The sequence below is a fragment of the Sylvia atricapilla genome, chromosome W (genome assembly GCF_009819655.1).
Source record: "Sylvia atricapilla isolate bSylAtr1 chromosome W, bSylAtr1.pri, whole genome shotgun sequence".
In the NCBI taxonomy this organism is placed as follows: domain Eukaryota; kingdom Metazoa; phylum Chordata; class Aves; order Passeriformes; family Sylviidae; genus Sylvia; species Sylvia atricapilla.
In genome coordinates this window covers 2257117-2272951 of record NC_089173.1, presented here as the reverse complement: position 1 = coordinate 2272951, position 15835 = coordinate 2257117, and the positions used below count along the sequence as shown (strand labels likewise).

The window sequence follows — 15835 nt, the reverse complement described above, 5'->3', positions numbered from 1 at the left end:
ATGAGAGCTTTTAGATGAGTCCTGCCTTAGGCTTAGCTTTCTGGCAGTGGGTCTGTTTGAAGCAGCCTGCATCTCAAATTGATCTCTCTCACAAGTTCTTAAAAATGGCCAATTAGGTCAATTATAAAATTAATTATTTATTGTAGAATATGGAATTACAATTGTTAAAGTTATTAAAGCTTATGTTTACCAGAAAGCCCTATTGGAAAGGTACAGCTGCAAGATGGATGGTTGGAAACCAGCTGGGGAGTGAGAGATAGTTATGACTCGTAGACAGCACACTGCAGCTGAGCCAGCCAATGGGTGCTCTTCTTCTGTTATGCTTTGGTTTTGTCTGGTTGAGATTAAAGGTATAAAAGGGGGGCTAACTTATACAATAAAGTGATGCCCTTTGCATGCACAAGGGGGTCTGTGCCTTTGTTCCCCATTGCTACAATTTATTGAATAGACACAAGATTAGCAGACAGAAGACTTTAAACAGATTTACTACACAGAATAAAACAAAGAACTTCTAGTAAATACAAATACAGTTCATGATAAAAGGTACCTATATTACAGTTAGCAAAGAAATAGTATAAATTAAGAGTCAATGTAATTTACCACCAAATTGATGATGGAGTACACATAAAGTCCTTTCACTCAGTTCCCGGAAAAGTAACTATGGAGTTTGCATCCAAACTTTGGTGAGCAGCCCTACATGTTAGTGTGCAGATGACTTCTGCTTTGTGAAAGTTTTGTGTAGCTTTTATAGCTTGTAAAGTGAAGTGTCTGTCAGTCAGAAATTCCAGCAGCTTATCTTCCTACATCTTTGTACTAGTTTGAAAACAAACCGGCAGGGGATTCCAAGTCAACACTACAATTTAATAGGAAAATTAAAATAAAGGGAATTATTCTATGATTCTATGAATTCCAGATTAACAGGATGTTCCTCATTTTAGCATCTTCTTATCCTTTTGGAGCCTGTGAGTGCCTTGTTATTCCAGCTGGTGGATGGGGTCCGCCGCTTGGGACCCAGAGAGCCACAGCCACCCCAAAAGATGTCTCGCTAGAAACAGCTCCTTGGGGGGTCAGGGCGCTCCTCAGCTGTCAGAGGGGCTTCTCAGCTGGCAGGCAGAGCAGTGATTTTTCAGCTCAGTGATTTCAGCTCTCAGTGATTTCAGCTCATGCCCTTGTGAGTTAGCCCCTCTTTTAGCCGGCCGTGGTGAGAGAGAGAGAGGCCTCGTGTGGAATTTCCGCAGGTGGTACTTTATTGAGAGGGTACCAGCGAAAGGGATCCAGGGACGAGGAACCTCTGCCGACCAGAGGGAACCCAGGGGTTTTTATGGGACACCAGGGTGGGAGGAAAAGGGTACAGAACCAATCAATTGTAAGAGATCTACATAAAATCCTGAGGGGGCTTGTGGGTCTCTGGACAGGTCGCCGTGGCTAGGAGGTTTGTCTTTGTCTTAGGGGCTCTGGGTGAAGTTGCGAAATTCTTTCTTAACTCCTCAGCTTGGCCCTCTCCAGGGCAAAGCAGCTGGGGCTCCGCCCACTCCCACAACTCCTCCTTTTATATTTAGTAAAAAAGCCTCACCAGCCGTTCTTTTAAAGCAGCGTAGGAGGCATGAGAACATAAGTAATACGATAACAATCACAATGAAAATCCATAAAACACTTTTAACCAAGGAGACCACCCATCCTGCCAATCCCCATTGTCCAAAGAGGTTGTCGATCCAGTCCAGAGACTTTTCTGTTTTTATGTCTTTTACTAATCCTTCTAGTTTCTGTATGTTCGCATGGATGGATGTTGAGTGTGAAGAAAGGTTGAAACAGCACATTCCTTCAAAGTCCTGGCATCTGTGTCCATTGACAAGCAGCAGATAATCAATCGCTGCGCGGTTTTGGAGGGTTGCTTGTCTGGTAGTCTCTTCATCCTTTAAAAGATCACTTAAGGCAGCAGATGTGGCATTGGCTTGCTTACTGAGCCAGCACCCCAGGTGATCTATATCACCAAGGGCTTTAAGTGCAGCTAACCAAGGGGTGAACACAGAAACTGCAACTCGCTCTACCCAGTGTATGTTGTAAATATGACTGTCACAGTTTGCATCATACTCTGAAAAGGATCTCTTTTGGCGTGTGGATACCTTTGCTTTCCTCCAGTTATGTAGTAGAAAGCTTTCCAAGGCTACAGGGGCCCCCTTGGAGGCGTGAGGGAATCCCAGCCCATACTCTGTCACCACAGATAAAAAACATCCCTTTGGGTAGCACTTTTGGGTGGAGAGTGGACATAGAAAGCATGTGACTGGTATAGTTGCACCAATCATGGTTATGGTAAGCTTTATTAATTGGTGATATGTCTCTTCTGTAAGTGTTTTTTGCCTGGTCAATTCCTGGCCAGTGTTGATTTTTGTGTCTGAAATAGAATTTGATACAATATGTTGCCTTAGAGGACCCCAGCAGGTTTAATTCTTGGGGTTCATCCTTGGCATCTGGCAGAATTTTGGTCCACTCATCCCAAGTATCTACCGGGTTGGGTCTCTTACCTGTGGTGCGGAGGATTTCTGAGTTAGTGATGGGCCAGTCATCTGCTACAAAGGGAATTCCTACCAGACATGTGGAAAGTGGGTTATCTACGCTTCCCATAGACAGGCACAGATTGTCTTGTTGGAGTGTTTTTGCTAGGGTTACCCAAACGTTGTGGCTAGGCTGTGGGACGACCCAGCTGCAGGCATGAGGCAAGGTGGAGAGCATCCAGGCAGCGATGAGGACAGCATCAGCGCAGATAGATTTCATCTTTGTAACAGGGATGGGGCTTCTGAGAGGGAATATAAGCAAGAGCGATAAGCTTTGTGGTGAGAGGGGGAGGGAGGTTTGGCAGGGGTTGAGGGAGGGGAATAATTTGGGGTGAAAAAGGGGGTGTTAAACACATAAACTGAGGATCAACTTTTGGTCAGACTATTTCTGGCCTATGGTTTGGGGTTTTTTTGTTTTGTTTTGTTTTGTTTTTTTTCTGGGCATCTTGCTCGGCTCTGTCTCGTCTGCTGTCAGGTGACGGGACGGTTTCTTTTCTGGTCTGGGGTCATTCGGCGACGTCTCCTTCTCCAAGCCGAGCTGGTCTGGTTCTGAGGAGGTCTTGTGATTGACTCGGGAGGATTTTTGTCTGTGTTTGTGGGAGCATTATTAGCAGGGCTCAGGTATGGTCTAATGTTCTTTCCTGGAAACCATTTTGGGCCAGATGGCAGTTGGACACAGGCATAGCCTCTCCCCCAGGTAATCAATTTGAAAGGGCCCGAGATCTGGTGTGTTTCAGGATCCTTTACCAGCACTGGTGGTTTTTCTGTAAGCTTAGCTTGGGAAGAATTTGAGAAGTGGCAGAGTATTGGAGGGTCAGGCTCTGATGATGTACAGTTTAGGAAGTTGATGACATAGAGAGCCTTACAGAGTCTTTCCACGGGCGACAGAATTTCTGTGTCTCTCCGCTGCTGGTGTAGGGTTCTTTTGAGGGTTTGGTGAGTCCTTTCAATGATGGCTTGCCCTGTGGGGTTTCTGGGTATACCTCTCTTGTGTCTTACCCCCCATTGATTGAAGAAATCTTTCAGCTTTCAGGAGGCATAGGCTGGGCCATTATCTGTCTTGATTTCTTTGGGGACTCCCAGGGTGGAGAATGCCAAGAGAAAGTGTTTGATGGTGTGGGTGGCATTTTCTCCCGCATGAGCCGATGCAAACACTGCTCCAGAAAATGTGTCAACTGACACATGCACATATTTGGATCTCCCAAAGGATGGGAAGTGGGTCACATCAGTTTGCCACAGTTGGCAGCTGTTCAGTCCACGGGGATTAACTCCAGTACCCATAGATGGTATTTGGTAGTTTTGGCAGTTTGGGCACGTTGCGACGATGGCTCTTGCTTGATCTTTCGAGAGCTTGAACATCCTGATGAGGGCAGGTACATTTTGGTGATAGAACGTGTGTGACAGTTTTGCCTGGGCAAAGATGTCAGGGACATTTGCAATCTCTGCTGGCATGGCCAGCGCATCTGCTCTCCTGTTCCCTTCTGCAATGGGACCAGGAAGGTCAGTGTGCGATCTTACATGCATGATATGGTAAGGCTGTTTTCTGTGGGAGATTAAATGAATGAGTGTAGAAATTAATTGGTATAATTTTGGATTAGGACTTCTTTGAGGAGAGCATGTTCAGCTCTCATAGCTATGCTGGCAACATAGGCTGAATCTGTGACTAAATTAAAAGGTTCATTTTTGAATTTCTCGAAGATTCTGACGACAGCTGCTAGTTCTGCGATTTGTGGAGATCCGTCCACTATTTGGATGTCTGACTCCCATTCTCGAGTCTTTGGGTTCTGCCAAGTCATTACTGATTTGTGGGATGATCCGGAGCCATCTGTGAAGACAGTTATGGCTTCCAAGGGTGACCGGCTCTGTACTAATTTTGGGGTCAGATGGAAGGCTACATCGCGATTGAAAAGTCTGTGTTTTGGCATGTGAATGGAAATTCTTCCTGTGTAGCTATCTAGGGCGAACTGGAGGCTCTCATTGGTCTGAAGCAAATCTTCTAGATTTCCAGCAGTTAATGGCAAGTATATGCATGCGAACTCACACCCTGCAAGTGAACGGATGCGAGTCCTGGCCTTTTTTATTAAATATGCTATTATTTCTTGGAAGGTGGTGATTGTCTTTGTGGGTTGGTTGTTTGTAAAGATCCATTCGAGTATCAGCACAGGGTCTCTGAGTTGGGAGTCCCATTGGAAGATCAGTCCATGAAATCGAGGGGCTTTGCCCAAAACGGCAAACAGGAGAGGCAGGCTGGGCTCGACGCAATGGGCTTGACGTGAAGACAGGGCTTCCTGGACTCTGGCGATGGAGTCTCGGGCTTCTGGCGTGAGGGTGCAGGGAGAGTTCATGCTCTCATTGCCCCGGAGAAGATTGAAGAGGGGGGCGAGGTCTTCTGTTGTGACCCCCAGCAGGGGGCATATCCAATTTATAGATCCACACAGGCTGTGCAAGTCCCTTAGAGTCTTTGGGTTGTCTCGGATGGTGAGTTGCTGGGGTACGATGGTCCTCTCGCGGATCAGGAGGCCGAGGTACATCCATGGGCTGGTGTGCTGCACTTTGTCCTCACGAATCTCAAACCCTGCTGCTTCTATGGTTTCAATAGTCTTTTTAACAGTTTTGTCCAGGTAGGTTTTTCTGCCGCACAGATTAGGATATCGTCCATATAGTGGTGGATTATTGCTTCTGGGAATAGGGTCCTGATGGGAGACAGGATGTGTGCAACGTACCATTGGCATATCGATGGCGATGCCTTCATTCCTTGTGGAAGGACCAGCCAGTGGTATCTCTCGAGCGGGGCTTGTCGGTTGAGAGATGGAACAGAGAAGGCAAACCGTGGAGCGTCCTGTGGGTGAAGCGGGATATGGAAGAAACAGTCCTTTATATCAATGATGGTAAGCATCCAATCTCGGGGCAGCATCGATGGTGAGGGTAGGCCGGGTTGGAGGGGTCCCATGTCTTCAATGAGTTCATTAATTTTGCGTAGATCTTGGAGTAATCTCCATTTGTCTGTGCCGGGCTTTTTCAATAAAAAAACGGGAGAGTTCCAGGGGCTGGTCGTCTCCGTGATATGTCCTTTGGCAAGTTGCTCCTCCACCAGGTTCTCTAGTGCGCGCAGTTTTTCTTTTGACAGGGGCCACTGCTCAGTCCAGGTCGGTGTATCACTTTTCCAGGTAAGCTGGGGAGTGGCTGGTGGCGCGCTTCTCTCAGTGGCCCCTATTAGAAATCCTGGTTGGAGATTCGGATGGACGCCCCCCATTGGGATAGGAGGTCTCGGCCCCATAGGGTGATGGGGGCCCTTACCACGTAAGGCCGGGTGGTTGCCATCTTGCCCTCGGGTCCTTTGATGACAACATTGTGTTTGCTTCTCATGGAAACAGCAGCTCCACCAATCCCCGAGATCACACCTGCCACTGGCTCCAGTTCCCAGTTGTCTGGCCACTCAGAGCGGGCCAGGATGCTAATGTCCGCGCCTGTGTCGAGCAGACCTGGTCGGTGGACTCTCTCTCCTTTGCAGAACAAGGTGCACTCGATGATTGGCCTATTTGGGCCCACAATCTGTGCCCACATCACTGTCAGGTTGAGTGGGAGCTGTTCCGGGTGGTTCTGTGGAAGCAGGAATGCTTGTGCTATTGGTGTTCCCTGTGAAAGAAAAAAGGGAGGGTCCGTGCAGCAAAGCTGAACAAGAATTTCTTGTCCAGGAAGCACAGTTTGTAATTCCGGCAGTACAGAAATTTGCTCTGGGCCTCGGAAGGTGTCACTCAGGATAAGGATGTCCGACGGGCCTCCTGGGGGTCCGTATTTTCCTGTGGGGATACGATAAAAACATTTCTCGACAAGGTTAATAGACAGCGATGTTACCAACTGGCAACGTGTTCCCGTCTGTGAGGCTCTGTATGTTGGGTCCTTCTCATGTGTTCTGGGATCCCCTGGGATGGTGTGCCGCGATGTCTCCACTCTCTCGGCTCTTGGGTGGGATGGTGTGGCCTTTGATTTGTTGTTTGGACGCGGGGCCTGACCGCGCCTTGCTGGGAGTTTCCCAGATGCTGCTGGTACTGCTGGGGTCTCTGGTACCTCTGGATGCGACGGTCCTGGATGGGTGATTTCTCAGGACACGTCTTGATAAAATGTCCAAGTTCTCCACACAGGTAACAACGGGAATTCTCCTTTGACAGTGCTACTGCAAAAGCACCAGAAACTCCATCTACAATACCTTTGACAACTGCCTGGGTCATGTTGTTCTCCATGGATGCGTAGTGTGCGCAGCTTTCTACCATCTGTTCAATAGTTGGTTCAGTATCTAAGGGTAAAGCTCTTAAAATAGTTTTACATTGTTCATTTGCATTAGTCATAGCAAGTTTTGTTAAAAGTTCTTTTCGCCCCTCTGGGCTTTCAATCTGTTTTTCCAGGCTTAATTTAAGTCTGTCTATAAATTGGACAAAGCTTTCATTTACTGCCTGCTTGGTATTAGAAAAATGCTGTGTAGGAACAGAGTCATCAGGTGTGAGGAGCAGTGATGTCTTTGCAGCATTAGCTATGTCTTGTAGAGCTGCTTCAGGCAGTGTGTTTGCTTGTTCTAGGGGCTTTTGGAGGTCACCTTCTCCAGCAAGTTGCTGAATTGTTAGGTTCCTCTGATTTGGATCATTATGATAGGTGTCTGATAATGTTTTTAAGTGTTTTTTCCACCGTCTTTCCCATAACATGTGTTCAGTAGGGGTAAGAAGGCAGTTGATAATATTTTTAATATCATGTGGTACAAATGTGTAAGCAGAGAAGGTAGCTTCCAGTAGATTTTTAAAAAAGTGACAACTTCTACCATGTTCTTTTGCTGCTGTACAGAGTTCTTTGAGTTCCTTGTAAGGGATAGGGTCCCATGTCTTTATGTGTGAAGAGCCTCCTCTTTTGCCTTTACCTATTATGACTGGGAAAGCTGTGATGTTTTAGGCTATCTCCCAATCACCTGCCTGGGTAGCTTGCCTGTGTGTCTGTATCCAGTAGTCATCTTAATCGGAGTCCGAATCTGATGGGGTGCTATCGGAGGATGAATAAGCTGTAGCAGGAACTTTTGCATGGCAAATTCGGGATGCCGGCTTTTCATTGGGCAAGGGAGGCGGGGTGGGGGGTGTCTGGGGGGATGGAAAGGGAGGGCGTCGCGGCGGTGGGGGGGCGTCCATGGGACAGCAGCATGCAGAACGTTGAGTGGGGGGAGGGGGAAAGGGATGGCAGATGCGGTCTGCGGCGCTCGTGGTCACTGCTGCGGTTGGAGGGAGGGGGAGGGGGAGAGAGGGGTGACAGGAGCCCTCTGCAGGACCCGCGGTGTCCAGGGTGGGGGGGAGGGGGCGCAGCACGGAACCGCGGACGGAGCATGCACATGCGGCTGTGGCTGCTCTGCCGCGCAGGAGGTTTGGGCGGCGGGGGGCGGCACGGGTGCCGCGCTCGGGGTTTGTGCGGACGGCGGGGGAGGTGGCGGGCTGGTCTTCGCGGGGGAGGTGCCTGTGGCTGACATCGTTGGAGCCGCGGGGTGGGGGGAGAGCAGGGGGGCGCTGGGGGCGGGGTGGATCAGCGCCGGCGCGAGGGGGGGCGTGGCGGCGGCAGGCAGCGGAGGCGGGAGGGGTGGGATACAGGCTGTGTCAGGGGTGGGGGGCAGGTTCGGGACTGCCGGCTCGGGCGCAGGGGCGGGGCGGAGCGCATCTGTTGACTGTGCTGCCGAGGCGGGGGGCAGGGGGGAGGAGGCGTGGATTATTCAGGAACGGTAATCGCCCGGTCATTAGCATGCGAATAGGCTGGTGGCTGGAGTGAATAGAGTGGCTGCGCCGGGGGGCAGGGCAAACCAGAACTGGAAGTGGGGGCGGGGCGAAGGGGGATTTCAGCGGCGCGGTTTTTTTGGTTTTCTACAGTTTTTGCAATAGTGTGAAAGACAGGATAAAAGCATGCAACAGAGAAGTCCCCCGCAGCCTGCGTGTTGTAAAGCTTTTTCCCGACTTCATCCCAGAAGAAGTTAGAGGACAGAGAATCAATCGTTATGTCAGGAAAGTTTTGTTTCAGCCAGGTAGTGAAGTGTTTGAGGTTTTTTCTTGGAAGTTTTTTCTTAGACAGATTTTCAAGAAGGGTATTTTTAAGGACGGGATATATATCTCTCTCAGGAGGGGGTGTTCTAACAAGCTTGTTCCCCATGCTAAAAGGTTTCTATGCCCCACGCAGCAGAAAAAGAGAAAAAAAAAAGAAAAAAAAATAGAAAAGGGACGCGAAAGATGAGAAGCGCTTATACTTACAACCTGAAGGTAGCGTCCGGTGGTCTGCTGGGTGGTGGCCGGCCAAAATTCGTTCCTCAGAGTGGCTGGAAAATCGAGGGTCGCGAATTTTCCTGGGCAGGGTCGTTGCTTAAAACGCAGCGAGAGCTGGTCCAGGAGGTAGCACTCGAATCAGCTGTTTTCAGCCCTCAAAGGGGCGCAGCTTTTCCACTGGAATGCCGGGGTCCAGAGGCGGTTCGGGCGCCAGATATTCCAGCTGGTGGATGGGGTCCGCCGCTTGGGACCCAGAGAGCCACAGCCACCCCAAAAGATGTCTCGCTAGAAACAGCTCTTTGGGGGGTCAGGGCGCTCCTCAGCTGGCAGAGGGGCTTCTCAGCTGGCAGGCAGAGCAGTGATTTTTCAGCTCAGTGATTTCAGCTCTCAGTGATTTCAGCTCTCAGTGATTTCAGCTCAGTGCATTCAGCTCAGTGATTTCAGCTTTCAGTGATTTCAGCTCAGTGCTCTCAGCTCATGCCCTTGTGAGTTAGCCCCTCTTTTAGCCGGCAATGGTGAGAGAGAGAGAGGCCTCGTGTGGAATTTCTGCAGGTGGTACTTTATTGCAAAGGTACCAGCGAAAGGGATCCAGGGATGAGGAACCTCTGCCGACCAGAGGGAACCCAATGGTTTTTATGGGACACCAGGGTGGGAGGAAAAGGGTACAGAACCAATGAATTGTAAGAGATCTACATAAAATCCCGAGGGGGCTTGTGGGTCTCTGGACAGCTCGCCATGGCTAGGAGGTTTGTCTTTGTCTTAGGGGCTCTGGGTGAAGTTGCGAAATTCTTTCTTAACTCCTCAGCTTGGCCCTCTCCAGGGCAAAGCAGCTGGGGCTCCGCCCACTCCCACACCTTGTCAATAGTGAAGGAATCCAAACAGTAACTTAACTGTCATCTGAGTATGAAAATGGGTCAGTGTCCTGAGTGGAGTGGGAGCTTCAGGCAAAGTTTATTGAAGAAGCCCTGCCCACTGAGTCACAAGCTGCCAAGAAGACCCCCTTGCTTTCAAAACTCCTCAGAGAGGAGCCTGAGCAATGCATCTTAGCCTCAGACTATCAACAGTTTGCCTTTTGCAGCTTTTTCCTGCAAGTTCTAATGATGGCAAATCAGATTTATTTGTATAAAAATGAATTTTTTATTAAGACAAATAAACAGACAAAAGATAACTGTTAAAAGATCTTAATCAGAATTACTACACAGTATAAAAACTAAAAGAACTACTAGTAGATTATAGTATAACAAAACAGTGCACTATATCAAAGTACCTATATTAAAGGTAGCAAAATAAATAGTATTGATTAGGAGTCGAACATTACTTACTGCTGAAATTACAATAATGCACATAGATTCCTTCACTTAATCCCTTGGAAAGTAACCATGAAATAGATGTCCCAACTCATGGGAGAAACTCCACACATTTCCAGGATAATTTATAGAACATTTATGCTTTGTTGAAGTTTGGTGTGGCTTTTACAGTTGTCAAGTGTATCTATCAGTCAGAAATTCAGCTTATATTCTCAAAGCTTACTTCAAAAGTTAGATGCTTATCAGCAGTTTGGAGATGCCAGACCACTGTTAACTCCATGGTGCCAAAATAACTCACTACAAGACAGCTTGTCCTGTTTGAGTTATCTGACTGGTTAAATAACAATAGATAAGCTCATGTGGGGAGTGAGATGCCTTGCTACAGTCAGATAAAAATGGCAAGTCACAGCTCACTGAACAAGAGGTTAGTCACTGAACACCATCTTAGGGATGTCACTCGTCTCTTTGGATCTGCATCACTCAAGGCAAAGTTACAAATGAGTGTTAGAGGAATGCTTCAGATTGTTATACACAGCTGGAAACCTTGCTTGTAGTTCCAAAAGCTTAGACCAGAGATCCAAGAAAGTGAGTGCAATTTATATTGTGTGTTTTCTAATACTTCTTCACAGCAGCTCAAGGAAAACAAACCTATAGTGTGGCTGCTTGGAGGTGGTTGAGCTTTTAGTAATTCTGCCTTATGAGTTTGCAGGATGCCTGAAGAAAGAGTTTAATCCTAAAATATTTTTTAAATACCACGTGAGTGACGGATATAAAGAACAGATGGAGGACCATGAAATAAGTCTGAGGCTTCTTATTGGAGTGATCACAAATCAGACAGCTAATTAACTTATATTGCCTTGTTTCAAAAATCAGAATTGCTATGCTAAATAGTCTTGAACTGTTTCACTGTTTTGGTTCAAGTGGAGCGTCTAGACTTTAGGCCACTTTTCCCTTGTGACCACTTCTGTATAAATGGGACTTCCCATTTGTATGTCAATACTTGGATTTTACTTTAGCTTAGCTGCTCTAAAGCTGGATTATTTTAAAACCTGTTTTGAATATGATAAAAAAGATGGATCTTTTTAGAGACATAACAGAATACAGTGTTCAGGAGAGAGCTTCAACTTCCAATTGTGTAGGAATAGTCTTGTCACAAGGAAAGCTAAAACACTGGGTATATTGACTTCAAAATCTATTCAGTTGTTGGATTGTTGTGTTGTGTATTTGGGGGTATTCTTAGTAGTTACGAGTTAAAACATTAAAAACAAACAAAACAAAACACCACCAAAAAACCAAAATGGAGACAATTAAGTCCAAACAGATTCATTGTGTTTCTGATCAAGCAACTTTCTTTGTATTGACTCACCTGGTATAGTTTGGGCATCAGAGATAAATAGCTCCCAAATACAGAAATGTGAGCCTTAATTGAATGCATTAAGCTTGTAAGGTTTTTTTATACAATTTCTACTTTTGATCTTAGGTCCTTTCAGTTATCTTGATGATGTCCCATTTAAGATAGGAGACAAATTCAAAATCCCAGCAAAGGTTGGATTACCCATTGGTTTCAGCCTGCCTGATTCTCAGCTTGTCAGAGAAGCCCAGGTAAGTGGTCTTCTGCCTTTCTGCTCTCTTCCTCCTGGTGCTGTAAACTGCAAGTAGTCACAGTTTGCACATGTGTTCAAATGTTAGTCTTGATGGTCCTGTAGTGTCATTTTGTATGCCAGGCAGTAGTTGCAGAAGATCTGTTAAAATGTATATTAAAAATAAAAATGATAGGCTGTGCAAAAACCTTCTACTTTTTCAAAAGTCTAATAATGTTTATTTTAGCATATCTACTTCTAAAAAGTACAGCATTTTTGTTGTGGAGTCCTGCTTTAAAAGACAGGTGTTTGACAAGGAAAGCAGGAACCTTCCTGGAATGCAAAATATGACACCCTTCCCTCCAAATTATTATAACTTTCAAAACTGAGTCACTTTCAGGCAAGGATATGGGAAAAGGAATAACAGTTCTTTAGTAGAATATATTTAACAAGATAAACAAACAACAACAAACAAAACCAGAATCCAAATAACAGCCTTCTCTCCCCCATCAAGTAATTTCTTCTTTGGTCTAGTTACGACCACAACCGCCAGGAGCACTAGCGGGCCCATGCGAAGTGACTGGCTCTCTTGCAGCCACCAGAGGGCGCCAGCGGGCCCTAGTGAGGTGGGGCAGGTGCAATGATTCCCCCGTGGCTGCATAAGAAACCTCCCTGCCAGAGAGGTCACTCCCCAGCTAAGAGACTGCAACAACTGCACCCTTTCCTCCCTCCTCCCTCAGGACCATTTCAATAATTTCAGTGTCATTCCAAGATGTCCAGCTAGGTCTTTTGTCTCTCAAATACCATCCATTCATCATCTCTGGGGCAACAAATAGAAAGAAAATTTCCTGAGAGAAAGAAAAGAAAAAGCCTAACCCCTAACAGATGGTTATAGGCCTAATTGTTACCCTGACTAAATTTGAATAGCATTTTAAAGAGGCAAATGCTAAGAACTGATACACCCATGCTATGGTATACTTGCAGAATCTTGTTTGAGGGTAACAAGTGTTTATATAACCATATTTTATGTGTTCTCACAATTGTGGGATGAAGAAATAAATTTTCAGTTCTTGTTTTCTGTGCAGTTCTGAGTGGGAATTCTTTTCCAGCTGTAGGGTAAACAGGTTACAGCATGGTACACAGATGGCTTCCAGGTCTTTGAGAAGCAGGGCTCTCTTACCATAAACTCATAGTAGCATAAAATCAATGGTTTTCATGTAAATGTTGAAAATCTAATTTCCAAATGTAGGTTATGATACAAGAAGTCTAACTGAACTATATTTTTTCATTTGGATCCATGATTTTCCTTGGCAGTTCAAACTGATGCTTGCTTTCATTTCAGTTGTGACAGATAGTTCTGCTTTTTTTCTTCCCTTTTTTCTTTTTTTAATTTTTTTTTTCTTCCCTGCAACTCATCCACTGGAATGCTGACTATCTCAATTACCCTACATCATGACTTTTTCATTATAACCATTAAATGATTACCTGATTGTCCTAATACACATATTTCTACCCAGTTAAGGTAGTATGGAAGAGCTAAAGGCAACTAATGTCCTATTGCTGGCTTCATTGTGCTATGTCTCCATTTTCTTGCCATGCTCAGGCTCAAGTATAATATGTCCAATTGGATTGAAGTACCCTGCATAATAGGATGTAACTATGTAGAATATGCATCTTGCAGTGCAATATGACTTTTTTTACAGCTGTAGTAAGAGCTGTAAAAAAAAAAAAAAAAAAAAAAAAAGTGCAAGGAAGCAAAAATGCCCAAAGCAATTTATTAATATATATATATAAAAAAATTTGTCAGTTTTGGTCTATGTATATAGCCATGCGCACACACACAAAAACCCCTGATAACTCTGTTCAGATAGCAAAGAATGTATAATGAGCAGTGCTCAGCACTTCTGCCAGTGATTTGTTTTTCAAAGTCACCTTGCTGATAAATTGTGTGTCATGCCTCTTGGAGTCTTAGAGCTAAGGGAATGGAAAACTGTTATGCAGTTGAGACAACAGGTCTCCAGGATCTCACTGGAGCCTGCTATAGGATAGGATGTGGTGCAACAAATAGCAAGTCCCAGAAAAGCTTAGTAGAAGCCTAGCAAGCCTTGCTGGTTTGTTGCTCTTTAGAGACAGGAATGTGTATGACCTAGCAGTCCCATGGCAAGAACATTCCAGTTATGTGCCATTATCCTGGCAAGGGTATCTTATAACTTCTTGTGAGTCACAGGTTATACCTTGGATTTAACTTGTAGGCTGTGTTTTCTGAGCATTTTTGGTTATTTTAAGAGCATTTGAGGTTGTTCATTCTTACCAAGATATTAAAGCTTTAAGTAAATATAGTCTGTTCAGAATGCTGTCCTTTCAACCAGGCCACTATTATAACCAGTAAATTGATAGTGAGTAGATTACAAATGCCTTCCTGTGCTGACCTGTCCCTGAAGGAGCTGATGTTAAATAAGAAAAGCTTGTGAGATCTTGTCATGCCAGTAACTGCATCAAAATTTGCTACTGCAGGTGGTTGTCATCATCGGTGTAGTCAGTATATGCCCTTTGCTGGTGAATCACTGGCACTGAAGTAATACCAATACCTCTTAAACTAGTGGGTATAAAACTATAATATCAAGTCCCTTAGAAATATATTAGGGGGAACTGAGTAATACTGTATTGGTCTTTGGATGAAAAAAAAAATACTCTGCTGTACTCTTGAATGACTTGTGAAACTTGTGGACAAGAGGTAGTTCAGTGATGCCAAATCTGGGTATGGCTATCTAGTAGGCTTGCTACATCTGTTCTCTTGTGGGGAGAGGGTGGGAGAGCTGTGAAACTGATCTTGGGATGATGTTCTGGTTTTAAGGACAGGTGTCTGCCAAGGAAGGAAGGAACCTCTCTTAGAATGGAAAATGTAACCCCCATTCCCCTACAAATTATTATAACTTTGAAATTATGGAGCTTTCAGACAAAGATGTGGGAAAAGGAATAACAGTTCTTTACTAGTATATATATATATATGTATAATAAGGCAAACAAATAACCATAACGGCAGCAACAACAAACAAAAACAGAACCCCAGTCACAACCTTCTCTTGGCTGTAGGCACTTCCCCTTCAGTGCAGTTACAGTCACAGCCAGCAGGGGTGCTGGTGGCTCCTGGCTGGGCAGGGCAGGGCAGGGCAGGTGTGATGATTCTCCTGCAGCTCCAGGGGTTGCTGTGGCACGAGCTCAGCCGCCTCTTTCCACGTGGGGAATGGCAGATGAGCAGGCAGGAGAGATAGATAAGAGGCTTCCTTTACAAACTCACAACGGGCCCAGTGCCCCTCCAGATAGTGAAAGGAGCTGTAGCAGGAACCTCAGAGCAGTGGTTGGGATGGCAGAGGCAGGCACACCCCAGGGTGGCAAACAAAATGTACCAGAAAACTCCACAACCTTAGGCAGGAGCTGTGGGGGTCAGGTGGACATGGGGTGCTGGGTTAGAGTGTAGTGAAAAAGTCTGAGGCAGCAGCAGAAAGCAGCGGGGCTTGGCAGCTGCAGCTGGGCTTCTCTGTAGCAGCTCCTGCATGCAGCCAGGAAACACGGCCTCTGTGAAGGAGGAGAGGATCGGGGTCCCGGGTTTTCCCCTGAGGCACCCGAATATATGGTGAGGGTCCTTTCCAGTCAGATTGGGTGTTACTAAGGTCCCAGTTCACCATCTGGTCTTACGAGCAGAGACTCACCCATGGTAAAGAAGCAGTGCTGGACTGGACTCCATGGTGGCAGCAAATTCTTCCTGCGGTAGCAGCAATTTGACCATTCCCCTCCAATCCCAAGAGCAAGAGAGATAGCGGAGCTGAGCCCAGCCCTTCATTCCCCAGCCAAAATCTCCTGATATCTCCACCCTTCCAAAAGAAAGCCCCTCAGCTAAGAGGCTGCAGCCAGCTGCACCCCTTTCCCCCCACCTTGGTCATTATTATCTCTTAGGCAACAGATGGGAGAAAATTCCCTGAGAGAAAGGAAAAATATGAAAAAAATTCTAACCACCAACAGATGATCAATACCTCTATAGCAAAACTAAGTGTAGGAAGGAGGCAAAATATGATACTTTAATCTAGACTGTAGATAGGTTTTTGTGCTAGAGACAAAAT

The 15835-nt window shown here is 45.9% G+C and overlaps 1 protein-coding gene across 2 annotated transcripts in view; it reads left to right on the top strand.

Annotated features, from left to right (window-relative positions):
* The window catches only part of LOC136373326 (ubiquitin-associated protein 1-like), a 95007-nt gene that overhangs the window by 62631 nt on the left and 16541 nt on the right, over positions 1 to 15835 (top strand). For both annotated transcript variants that reach the window (XM_066338222.1, XM_066338221.1), the window contains exon 3: positions 11618 to 11739. In XM_066338222.1, coding sequence (XP_066194319.1) covers positions 11618 to 11739 — 122 coding nt within the window. The remainder of the gene's footprint in view (positions 1 to 11617; positions 11740 to 15835) is intronic.